General features: G+C 47.7%; 1 protein-coding gene across 2 annotated transcripts in view; it reads right to left on the bottom strand.

The window, feature by feature from the left end:
- Window positions 1–30: 30 nt before the first annotated feature.
- The window catches only part of KY (kyphoscoliosis peptidase), a 31,193-nt gene continuing 19,031 nt past the window's right edge, over window positions 31–12,192 (bottom strand). The window contains exons 7-12 of one of the 2 annotated variants that reach the window (XM_056499247.1): window positions 11,089–11,171; window positions 10,632–10,740; window positions 7,911–8,028; window positions 3,544–3,732; window positions 2,793–2,983; window positions 31–1,954 (exon numbers count right to left, since the gene is read on the bottom strand). In XM_056499247.1, coding sequence (XP_056355222.1) covers window positions 1,047–1,954; window positions 2,793–2,983; window positions 3,544–3,732; window positions 7,911–8,028; window positions 10,632–10,740; window positions 11,089–11,171 — 1,598 coding nt within the window. In that variant the 3' untranslated portion in view covers window positions 31–1,046. The remainder of the gene's footprint in view (window positions 1,955–2,792; window positions 2,984–3,543; window positions 3,733–7,910; window positions 8,029–10,631; window positions 10,741–11,088; window positions 11,172–12,192) is intronic. The other variant, XM_056499246.1, reaches the window with a different exon arrangement.

The following is a 12,192-nucleotide window of genomic DNA, read 5'->3' as shown; positions in this document are numbered from 1 at the left end:
AAGAGAATTCATATTGTTTGGTCAATGAAACAGAGTGCAAAAACATAACAGGTTTATTTTCATTTCAAGCTCAAACATAATACCTCTTGGGTCATGCTAATGCTCACAGGCATCTGAATCAGTTATGAAAATGTTGCTCCATCTCAGGATGTGCAGTTGTGGTGGGATTCAGTAGAAGGCCCCCTTTGCCTTGTGCATGGAGGCATTTTCCAAGAGTACAGCACCAAATGGTTTGTTACATGATAATAATGTCACTCAGCCTGCTGTCCCACGTAACCTCGTCAGGTCAGAGCTGCGGTATTGCATAGGCAGGTTGGAGGAAGGAGTCATTTCTGAGAACTTTATTCTCATTTTTACTGTCATTTTGGTTATGGAAAGACTTCATATGCTTCAGACATAATTACAGCAGAAAAAGTGTCTACAGTACTCTAATATAAAAAGGTAAAAATGATTGTGTTTATTGTATTTAAGAGTCAGTGTAAAAAGTATTTTTCTGGTATTGATATCTGTAAGACAGTGAAGTGCACAAGGAAACTTCATGTTGCATCTTCTTCCTAACTTTTCTCTCTCCTCAGATGTATATTACAGTTTGATTTAAATATCCTGAAGTTCCTCATGTCCAGTGTTGCTCAAAACCAGGGTGCACTTTCTTCATCCTGCCCCATAACTAGGTGAATTCTTGGAGCAGCCCTCGTAAGACTTTTCTTATGGTCCGTGACTTGGAAACCAGCAATCCATGCTGGCACAGAATGCCCTGCAGACAGTCAGTTGTTTTCTTCCAAATATTTGTCTGGACAGTGTTACTTAAATGGAGGCGAGGGTTTTATCTCTTGTCTTCCACTGCTGCTCCTTTTTTTAACAGGATTTTCTGCTTCCTTGACCATTTTTGAGCCCATAGTCTGGCAAAAGCCTGCAAGTGTTGTCCTGCATTTGTTGAAAGAACAGATTTGGTTGAGAGAATGAGCGATCTCCTAAAGCTGTGCTGGTTTGGGGCACGTTGGGGAGGTTGGTTTCATGCAGGTGAGTGAAAGAACAAGGAGTGGGTGTTATTGGGTCTCAACTTCGTATTTGAGGACCTGTGAGTAGAAGCTGTGGTTGGCGTTCTCGTGCACCATCACAAACAGCTCTCTGCAGCCCGAGGTGCTGCAGGTTCCCTCCCAGACACCCTTGTTCTGGGTGAGGGGGTAGGTGTTCTCAGCCTGGACCAGCACCTTGGCAATGCCGTGCATTTTGAGTCTGAACTGGACGTTGCGGTTGGCCGGCAGCAGCCCCGAGAGCGGCTCCAGGATCTCGTAGTCTTGCAGCCACTTGCTGTAGCTCTTGGGGAAGGCCGGCCACTTCACCTCCGTGTTCAGGCACCTGATGAGGTAGTTGAAGATGTAGTCGTAATTACCAGGGTCCGACTTCTTCCTGGAGTAGATTTTGAGGACGAAGCTCCCCGCGTGCGGGAGATGCACCTTCAGCTCGATCTGGTTCCTGCGCTGGATCTGCAGCACGTGCCGCCGGCCCATGTCCTCGGCCAGGCTGCTGCTGTCCCCGTGCAGCGAGGTCAGCACGCTGATGTCCTTGCCCAGGGTGAAGGTGAAGGAGCAGCGGCCGTCGTTGGTGTGCAGCACGGGCTGGCGCTGCGAGGGCCGCAGGAAGCCCTGGCGCTCTGAGAACCAGCTGGGCCCCACGGGCTGGTGCAGCTCCTTGGGGAAGCGCATGGCCTTGTCCACCGACTCGCACTCCACCACGTACTCCACCACGCACTTGTAGACGTCGTCCGAAGCCTCAGCCTTGGAGGGCTTGGCAAAGATCTCCAGCTTGTGGCTCCCTGTCTTTTGTGGGTAGATATCCAGCTTCATTCCGTGTTTTTCCAAAGTCATCAAACCCTGTTCTTCTGCTCCCTTCAGCTTAAACATGAATAACATGCTGGAACGGCAGTCCACGGATACAGAGGCTTTTCCATTTACTGGGAAATGCAAAAGAAAAGAGGCTGCATAGGAGTGTCAGTACAGTTTTTGTATGTACCTCCCATTCTGGGAGGGCTAATCTGGCCCAGTAAGTTGCTGTTCCTCTAGAAGTAAAACCAAGAGCTGCAACTGGCAGGTCATAGCTTGTCAGCTGTCTGCTTGGACCAGTGCTCCTCAGAAAGAATGAGAGTGGCCTTTGCTTGGGAGATGTGCATTTATCCTGTTCTGATACACCCTGACATGGAGATGTGGTCTAACGATGTGAGAGCCTGTGGGAAATCTGACTGAAAGGACCATCAGGACATTGGGGAAACCTGGCCTAGTAGAAGGTGTCCCTGCCCATGGTGGGGGTTTGGAACGAGACAAGCTTTAAGGTCCCCTTCCAACTCAAACCATTATGGAATTCTGTAATTCTGTGATCATGAAGGGCTGAATTAGAGGTGATTAGACCCAACTGCCAGCCCAGTAGCTGCTCCCAGGAGCTTCAAAGTGCAGGAACTCTCCAGTATGTAGATATGAGGTTAATCTACCTCGTGTGAGCCTGTTCCCAAACAGCTTGAACTCTTCATTATGTTCAAAAATGTTGATGGCCATAAGTTTTAACTCTATTCTTAGCATTCACAAATTAGGCATCCAGTTAAATTCCTGCAGCTCTTGGAAAATCTAAGGGAGGGGGTCTTAAATGTGGGCCTTGTTCAGTTGTGGCACCTGAGTGGTTTTACATTAAAAAAGCTGCTGGACTCACTCAGGTTGCTCAGTATTGCCTGGAGAGGTGCACAGTGGTGTGTGCTGGATGTGGGATGCATGGGGGAAGGAGCTCCATGGCTTCTCCATTACCTGTTTGGATGATGGGAGTCTCTGGGTGTGTGGCCAGCAGCCCCAGCATGTAGAAGTTGCTGTTGTGCAGCATGTTGTTCTCAAACTCCTTCAGCGTCAGCGTGGGCTTAAGAAGCTGCCAGTTACTGTTATCTGGGAAGTGATTGTTAATGAACAGGGCCGGGTGAGTCAGAAAGTAAAACTCATTGTACCTGCAGAAGGGAGAAATTAGGGAAAATGAGTAATTACAAATAGTGCATTCTTCCCCCACACGGTGGTGGTGGTTTCAGCAGGGGGATGTTGGAGCGGTTTGAGCTGCTGATAAACTGAGATCCGTGGGTTTGAAATTCCCCAGGCAGAGACGAAACCTGAGCTTTGGTCTTCTGTTTCCAGGGCAAATGCTGAGCTTTGGGATAAACCCTGGGTATTTGCACTATTCCCTTGCACCCACAGGCTCCTGGAAACAGAGGGAGGCACTGGGTGTTGACTGCAATCAATTCACAAAAGCTGCAACTGGAATGCCACAAACTGTTGCCTAAACTGCAGGTGTGACAAGCAAACCCAGCTGGCTTTTAGCAGTTTGTGACTTGCTGCTCATGGCTACTACCTCTCTACAGGCTGTGCTCCATGCCTTGCACAGGCAGCCTGGCTACCTTGCTCATGGCTTTGGGTCTTCCTGTGGCACCAAAAGTGTCTGTTTGGTTTGCCAATCCCATCAGCTTTCCTTCTGCCTTTGTGGAGGGTTTATGTACTGATAGAGGGGGTTCTTTACCTGTAGGTGAACTTGGTGAAGGAATCATCCACAGAACCACTCCCCCAGGTGCTGTCCAGTAAGTGCCACCTTCCCTCAAGGTAGACAGCATTCCAGGCATGGTCAGAGTCCCCTGTGAAGGTCTGCCCTGTCTTGTACCCGTGTCCCTTGGCATGTCCTGAGAGCTTCTTGCACTGAATCCCTGCAAGACTGAAAGGAAATTATAAGCTGCAGCAGGAGAGTTGTGTTTTAAACCTGTCAGGTACTTCTGGGGAAGGAGAAAAGGTGATGATTCTTGAGGTGTTGGGTAGGGCTGTTTGTTTTTGTAGTCTTTGCACAGAGACTCAGCATCCTGCTGGAGGAAGGGCCTTTTCTCTCTCAATTTTGCATATTCTCTGTCTTTTTGCCTGATGCACCATCAATTCAGCACTGTTAGAGGATGACAAGATAAAGTGTGCTTAATTGCTCTCTGTCTTGTTACTCAGTGGAATCCCTTTGCTGCTGTCCACAATTAGCCCATGTAATTATAAATTAAAAGCACAGGCTGTTCTCTCCCCGTGACAGTGGGCCTGGTGTTTGACACCAGCTAAGGTATCTCAGACCTCATGGGATTGTGGATGCTGATTTAGTTTCCTGAAAGAATGAGCTTGTGCTTGCTCAGGGTAGAAATGATTAAATAGTCTCTTTCTAAAAACATGATGAATACCGGCGTGGATGTGTAAATAAGATTTAAATAAGCACTGTGTTAATAAGCACTCTGCTGATGGATTCTAACATTGGCATCTTATTTCACCATTAATCTAAAATTGCTTCACTTGGAGTGTTGTCTTTTGTGTAGGACAGCATTGACATTTTTCTTCTTCATTGAGATGTCTGTTAAATGGAACAACTACCTTAAGTAATAAAGTGTGCAGGCTTCCAGAGCTAGATTGTCTGCATAATGTGGGTTTAGCTCAGGAGAAAAGTGATATTTATGGGGAAGATAATTAGCATGGTTGTTAAGAAGTCAGGCCTGATAACAGATACTGGCTGGCAATTGGCAGTGCAGTGGAGCTGGTAGGGAGGGCTGCTTTTTCCAGGGAGAGGGTGCTGGTTTCCAGGGGAGGTGGGCACTTCAGCAAAGGAGAGGATGGAACAGTGATAGTGGCACTGCCTGTTCCACGAGTATCCAGAACAAACAGGCCAGGCTGGAAGGAATGCCAGGGAGAAACCTGGTGCTGCAGGTGGTCTGGAAAGCCCTTGCCAGCCTACAGGCCCCTGTGAGTGAAATTCTAACGTGGAACTGGGCAGTAAATCTGGAACAACTCACTGACAAGACTGGTGAGAACTTGGATTTGCATGATGTAACTGAGACTAGGAGCTGGCCTGGGAGCTTTAGTGAAGATTTGATCCTAGGAGTTTCAAGGAGCTAAGTACCAAATTCTCACTAATTTCATGGGGATTGGTGTCTAATCCTTCCAGGCTTCTCTAGACATTCTTGTTAGCTGGGATATTCAGAGGGAACATTAAGGGACAAGTTCTGCTCTCACGGTGCTCTCAATTACAGAGAATGTTGGCAAAGCAGCAAGAGGAGTTTGTGCTTGGATGTGTTCAAAGTTCTCAAAATAAAGACCAGAGCATTCAAACTGGCCTCTCTAGTAATGGACTGACAAAAATCCAAGCTAAAACATCCTGTAAAGGAGCAATTCTGTATTGATGAGAAGGGTGCTCATGTCTCTCGTGTCAATGACTTCATACAGATAAATTAAGCAGGCAGAGAGAAGATTGGGAAGATCTCCAGGATTGGTTGAAGTGGCAGTGTGAGGCTGAAGATGACCTAGATACAAAATGGACTGGAAGAACTGAATTAAAAAACAGTTGGCAACATTTGTTTGGTGCAGCAAAGAGATTAAACACAGAGTTGCTTTTCTGCCTCAAAAACAGTAGGAAATTGTCTCTTACTACAGGCATCACTGGAATTCAATGGCATCTTCTTCCCTTTGATTTTAGGTCGACTTTGATAATTTCATCTAAAAAAGGAGTAAATCTGGCTTCTCCAGAAGGAGACAGAGTGGTTTATGCTTGTGGTAAGTAGGTGTATGCCTCTGTGCCTGAAAAGAAGGAAAGCTACTGCCTGCAGGAAACAGGAGAAGCAGGAGGATGTGAAATCTGGAATATTTACAGACTGGTTAGGAAGAAGGAGAAGCTAGCTAACTGGTCAGATCCACTTCAGGCAGTGAGGCCAGCTTTGCTCCCAGAGCTGCTGAAACCTCTCCTGGGAAAATAATTGTGGTGCCTTCATCACTAACCCTGGTGAGTGAGTGTCTCCCTAGTTCCAGGCTGAGAGGTTTGCCCTAAATTGGATTCATGAATTTGCACAGCTTCACTCAGCCATGCTACCTCCTCGAGTCTGCTTGTCAGCTGTGAAGCCAGTTCTTGATAAGTGCTGCTGAAATATTGGTCAGGAACCTGTGTTTGCATTCATTGCTATCACACCTGATGTTTGGAAAGTGATGCCTTATGGCCAGCTTCCCACTATCTGTGCCCACCTTTCCTCTGTCACAGCAATCTCAGCTAATGGGAGGAAGTGTGGCTGCCAAAGCTGTGGTCAGAGGTGACTGTGTTGTGTCTGCAACAGGAATTGTTCCCTCGGGCACTGGGACAAGTAGGACTCAATCAACATCAGCCCTTGCCTTCAGCAGGACTTTTGGGGCGACTCCTGGTGACTGGCAAATTGGTTTGTTTGTTCAAGTTCCTTCACAGGAGCTAGGAAAAAAAGGCATGTTAAAACACCTTTTACCCCCCCAAAACCTGGCTCTGAAAATCCTTTCTATAAGATGAGCACTCTTTGCCTTTCTGCTTAGACTCAGTGTAAGAGCAGCACAGAGCACAAGGAGAAGGGATGAGGAGATCTTTGTGCAAGAAAGGGGTGTTGTCTTTAAGTACAGTTTTTCACAACAGGAGCTAAACATTTTGCTAATATTTGACAATATAATAGTCTTGATGACTGGGAGGTTTCCTGAATCACATAGTGACTAATCAGCCTGGAACTGAGGAATTGTGAGTAAATCAACAGAGCCTTTAAATAGTCAGAGATATCCTTGGAAAGATTAATGCTTTTAATGAACTAAGCATATGCTTTTTAATGAACAGATGCAAATTCCCCCCTTCTAACTACTAATAACTGTTCCATAGGATGCAGCTATAAATGCATACTTCAACATCCTATTTCTTTACTGTTTGGAAAACAAGATCCAATGTCATAGAATGGTTTGGGTTGGAATGGACCAAATGTCTATTGTGGGATATGTTGCTGGCTGGAAGCATTTACCACTTCAGCATCTGGCACAATATGCTGGGTTTTTTTTTAATCTCTCCTTTTCCCTGTAGATTTTGTCTGTTCCATGGTGAAAACCTCTAATCCTTTTGGATGGTGTGGAAAGCCAATTGTTACGTACATGTGCTATTAATAACTAGTGTGTGATTTTTGCAAGGGAATGGAAGCCACTTCCTGGGAGGGCCATCTTGCAAGCCCACCCTCTTAGGATTACTTTAGGAAGTCCCTTTCAATCTCCTGTCTCTGAGTTGCCAGGTCCAGTTTCCTCCTTCTGGGCAGCCCTTCTGCCTAAGGCTGATCCCCAAACCTCCAAGCACCTTCTTTGCTTTCCTTGCTGTGGATTTTGGGGGGTTCTCCTTTCTTTAGAAACTGGGACTGGGGCTGCATCCTTGTGTTTGCTACCAAGGAAGGGCCTTTGTGACTGTAAAGCCCTGCTCTGTGGGGAAGTTTAGGTGACTCATCCCCAGTGAAGTCCATGAGATTTTGTTGGCAGAAGGAAGGATTTTAGTCATCAAATGCCAATGGTAGCTAGAGAATGGGAGTTGCAGTATTGGCCTCAACAGTGCTGCACCTTGAGATTGGGCACAGAACAGAGTGGTAAGTGCCAGGCAGTGTCCCTGGGGTGTTCTGGAGGGGACAGGGCATCTCCAGAGGGCTTAGGGGAAGTTCCTCCTGGGATCTGCCTACCACTTGCAAGGGAGCATGTTGGAGACAGCACTCCTTGTTCAAGTCTTGCAATGCTTTTAACCTTCACATCCAGATACCCCAAGGAAAATCCTACTTCTTCTAATCAAATTATCTCCATGTTTTCATCTGCCATTATGTTAATGCAATGCGAAGCTCAGCAGATGGCACCAAGTAAATTATGCTGGGGAGGGGGGGGAGGGAGTGGAGGAGAGAGCAAAATTGACCTTTCTAGGACTTGCTGTTTTTCCACAGCATGGTTGGAAAGCTAAAGTTCCACGTCCTGCTTAAAGTCACATCAGTCAATGCAAAGGCAGACAGGATAGGCATGGAGATGACAAAGAATGTTAAGTCTCCCTGGCATTGAATGTTTCTGAACTTAATTTACCTGCACATATGTTCAAAGAGCTCGGCATAGCCCTCACAAATGCTCTTGCCCATCTGAAGCACATCTCTGGGCTTGCTCGACAGCTGGCTTTTGTTGTGGTAGCCCACGACGTCGTATTCTGGGGGAAGGAACAGAGGCAAAAGTTCATCCAACAGCCCGAGGCAATGGGACTGATGGGCAGCAGGAGCAGCACTCGGGTTGCTGGAGCAGAGGGGAACAAGCAGTGGCTGTGCTGGGGAGGGTGGCCTGGACTCTGCTGGGCACAGGGTGTCCCACATCCCCCTGTGCTCTAAGCTTGGGCTGGGGTTCAGCACCTGAATCCAAGCGGGAGGAAAACTGATTTTTGGACAAAATGTGTGTCCTCTGGAATTGCCCTCAAGTGGAGGATCTACAGTCTGAAGAGCTCCCAGTATAAACCAGAACATGCTGCATTTGAAGGAGTGGGATTGGTGTTACCTCAAAAGAAACCGCTGAGACTTCTGCACTCTTTACAAGCAATTTATGTTAAAAACACTTGACAAGCAGATTGTTGGGAAACACTTGAAGTGGTTTGTTGCAAGTGAGTCACAGAATTGTAGAATGGTTTGGGTTGGAAGGGGCATTAAAGCTAATCTCATTCCAATCCCCTGCCAGGGGCAGGGACACCTTTCATTAGACCAGGCTGCTCCAAGCCCTGTCCAGTCTGCTTATATCAATACCTGGAAGATCAGGAAATCTTGATTTGTTGGAATGAGTATACAACAGCAGCACAGCAGAAACCCTTCAGACAGAGCTTGTGAAACTGGACTGGGAAGGTTAATTCAGTACCAACGACCTTGGCCCTGTCCACAACCTCTTTCTTGAAATACAGACATATTTTTCTGAAAAAGCTCTCAGGAGTGCTGCATCAGCTGGTTCCCCCTCCCCTTGGTGCTGGAGCAGAGGAAGAAAAGCAGCAGCAGGCTGAGTGTGTGCTTTGATGAAATGCTGCCACTGCTTGTGTTTTATCTGAGGAGCTCAGCTGGTGCCTCTATGGTGTTGGCTCTGGGCACTGGGAAAGGCTGGCTGCTCCACCCTGGCTGTTCACTGACCACCAGCAAAGCTACAGGGCACTCTGAGGGGTGCTGGCTCCATGGGCCTTTCTATTTGTGCCACAAATGACAGCTAAAAGAATGATTTCCTTTAGTGCTGATGCTATGTGGATATAGAAGCCCATCACAGGCAGGAATTGAACAGAGTGGGAAGAGATGCCCAGAGAGCAGTGTTCTCACTTAAAATCTATCCAAGGAGGGAGTTTATGTTATCAGAGCAATTCCAGGATAGATACAATGCATTTTTGCCTGCAGATTTAAATTCCCAACTCTGTTTCTTTTCTGTGTGTGCAAACAGGGGTCAGTCTCACAGGAAGGAATGAGAACCAGGGCCATGGTGGTGTAAAAGACCTTGTGAGGATATCCCAGCACAGGTGCTAAGGCCTGAGTGTTGAGGAGTATGGGTGGACTCCAACCAAGCCTTGCTCAGGTAGTGCGGGCAGAAATGGGTTAACAGTGGAAAGATGGAATAACCAGTGCTGGGTGAGTCAAAGCCTGGACTTCAGCACATGCAGTGAAATCAACACTCTCCATATTTCAGGGCAAGACTAAAGCAGTTTGGGACTGACCTGACCATGCTAACTAACCCTGTTGATGCTGTTCTTAGTATTTATGAGGTGAGGCCAGTGCTGCCCAAACTGCTCTTTTCCTCCCCATCACTTGGCCTGCACTGCAGCAGTGCCCCATCAGGATGTGTAGGAGGTGAGGGAAAGGACAGCTCTGCCTCTCTGCCCCTAAGACTTAATTTCTGCTTACGTTATGCAAAATGCCATCATGTTGCATATCCAGTTTCTCCCCCATCAAGGCACTGGGGTGGCAAGAAGCCCCTTTGATGTACCAGATGGGGGAGGCTACAAGTGCTGCCTCCTCTTCCCATTTCCTGGTTATTGTGTAACTCTGGCCTTGGGACTGAGTAGGAAAGGGCAGGGGAACCTGAGTGGTTGCAGCTCTCCAGAGGGTTGAAAAGGTGCAGGTACAGGCAGGAACTGCAATCTTACAGGTGCCAATGTGGGACATGGAGCTGGGCAAGGCAGCTGGATGGCTCCTGGTGGTACCTCTGTGACACTGGGACCCTCCCAGAGCAAAGGCACCAGCATCAGACTGTGCTGGAGGGGCTGTATTGGGCTGTGGGGACTTGGCACGGGGACAGAGGTCAAACTTAGAATGGTTTGAGTGGGAAGGGACCTTAAAGATCATCTCATTCCAACCTGCCTGCCATGGGCAGGGACACCTTCCACTAGACCAGTTTACTTCTGAAATCTGGATCATCACCTGCTCCCTGTTCACCCCCTCAAAACTGGGCTCTGGTGGTGTTGGGTGGCTCTGAAGGTGACAAGCAGGCCCCTGGTGTTGGGCAGCCTGGGTTTTGCTCTGGCTCTTGGATGGTAAGGACTTGTCTGGTCACACCTCCAATGGAGTTACAGGTTTATCACATACACACCAACCTTGTGGGGCCTGGCAGTGCGAGGAGAGGGACTGGGAAACAGAGGTGGTGAAAGACCCTCTGGATGCATTTCTGGATACAAACCTTCAGAAAGCCTTCGTTCCACTCTCCACATGGAAATAACCCACAAATACAGAGTAAACAGCTGTGGCAGTGGGACAGGGGTGACAGTGACAGCCTAATCTTCAGCTGGAGAGCTCAGCTTACCTATGTGATGGCATATCCACATCCATATGGCTCGGACCTTTTCCAGGTCAGTCCGGGCTTGTTTCAGCAGGGCTTTGACCAGCTCCTCCACGCTGTTCTTGACATTCACCTGTGTGTGGATGAAGCATTGCAAGGTCATGTCTGTGGTAGACCTCCTGTCCTCCCCATTTCTTGTTCTTCTGGAGTCAGTGAGACCCCACCTGCCAGAGACTGCTCTGCCTCCAGCTTCCTTAAAAATAGAGCTACAGTGCTGCAGGTCCACGTATTTTTGGTTATGGTTCCCAGAGTGGGATTTCTTTACTGATAGTTAAGGGGGAAAGGTTTTTCACTTGTTTGGGAGATTCTAATGCCATTGCCCCATGGCTCAGCCTAAGCTGGTGTTGGTGCTGGGAGCCAGGTTCATGGGAAGTTAGTGTTGGGGAGCTGGGAGGAGGACAGAGGCAAAAGCAAGACTTACTTTTAATGCGTAGTCATCCAGCTTCTTAAATTGCTCCAAATCTACTGGCATGGATTTCAAAGAGGATTTGTCCCATGGATATACTGGGAAGAAAGGAGTTGTCATTGTTTTGGGAAGGGAGGGAGTGTTTTTCCTGGCAGTATGGTGGAACAAGGGGACAGAGCTGCTGCCTGGCCCATGGAGCAGAGGACACGAGGGCACCCACAGGAGGTGCCTGCCAGCTGCATGGAAAGCAGGAGCCATCCTGTCTAGACTGCTAGGATTTGTGCAGTGCTCCAGTGTGAGCTGCCCCTGCAACTTTGGCACTGCATAACAGCATGGAAAATCCTGGGATACTGTATGGAGGGGCAGGAGATCTATGCAGAACTATCAGGGGAAATCTGTACTGTGCAAGCCTTAGAAAACACATGACTTCTTAAAAAATCCCAGCAATAAAGAGCTGGGTTTCTCTAGGAGTTTTGCATGGTAAAGGGCCACAATTGTGCAGGAATTCAGGCCCATGAGGAATGTAACACTGGGAGCAGTTGGACTGAACTTGCTGTGCCTACGTTCTGCATCTTTGCAGGTTCTGAGCTCCTGGTTCTACTCGGTGTGAACAAAGGGTTAATAACTTGCTCTAATTAACCAGATAACTGATTTTTTTTTTTTAAACAGTCTTGGAATGAGCTGACACTGCTGTCTCCCATCAGTGAGCCACGGGGAATGGATGGACACATCTCTGTGCTGGACAGGCACCTGTCAGCCAAAATCAGCATGTAGACACACAGCACCTATTTCTTAATAGGCTAGTTTGTTTATCTGTATTTTCCCTGAAAAGAGGTTTTACATTACCTAAAGAGAGAGAAAGCAGATTTACACATTTAAAGGTTCCCACTCTCTGCCGCTCTGAAAATTACTTTTTGCCTTTTTGGTAAGGGGATGGTCTTTTTTATTTCAATGTGTTTATCAGGTTTTATCTTTGCCAGGTTATATCTGCAGAGACTCTGTGCAGGAGCAGGATCCACAGCACCTCGGACAGCCCTGTGAGTTGTGCCCGGTCACCTTCCCGGGACAGGGCTCGGGCACATAGGACAAAGCCACTCCCCTCTGCCATCCCAATGGGCA

Source organism: Oenanthe melanoleuca, chromosome 9 (assembly GCF_029582105.1).
Source record: "Oenanthe melanoleuca isolate GR-GAL-2019-014 chromosome 9, OMel1.0, whole genome shotgun sequence".
NCBI lineage: Eukaryota > Metazoa > Chordata > Aves > Passeriformes > Muscicapidae > Oenanthe > Oenanthe melanoleuca.
Note: the sequence above shows the minus strand (reverse complement) of the source record. Positions and strands in the feature narration are given on the sequence as shown.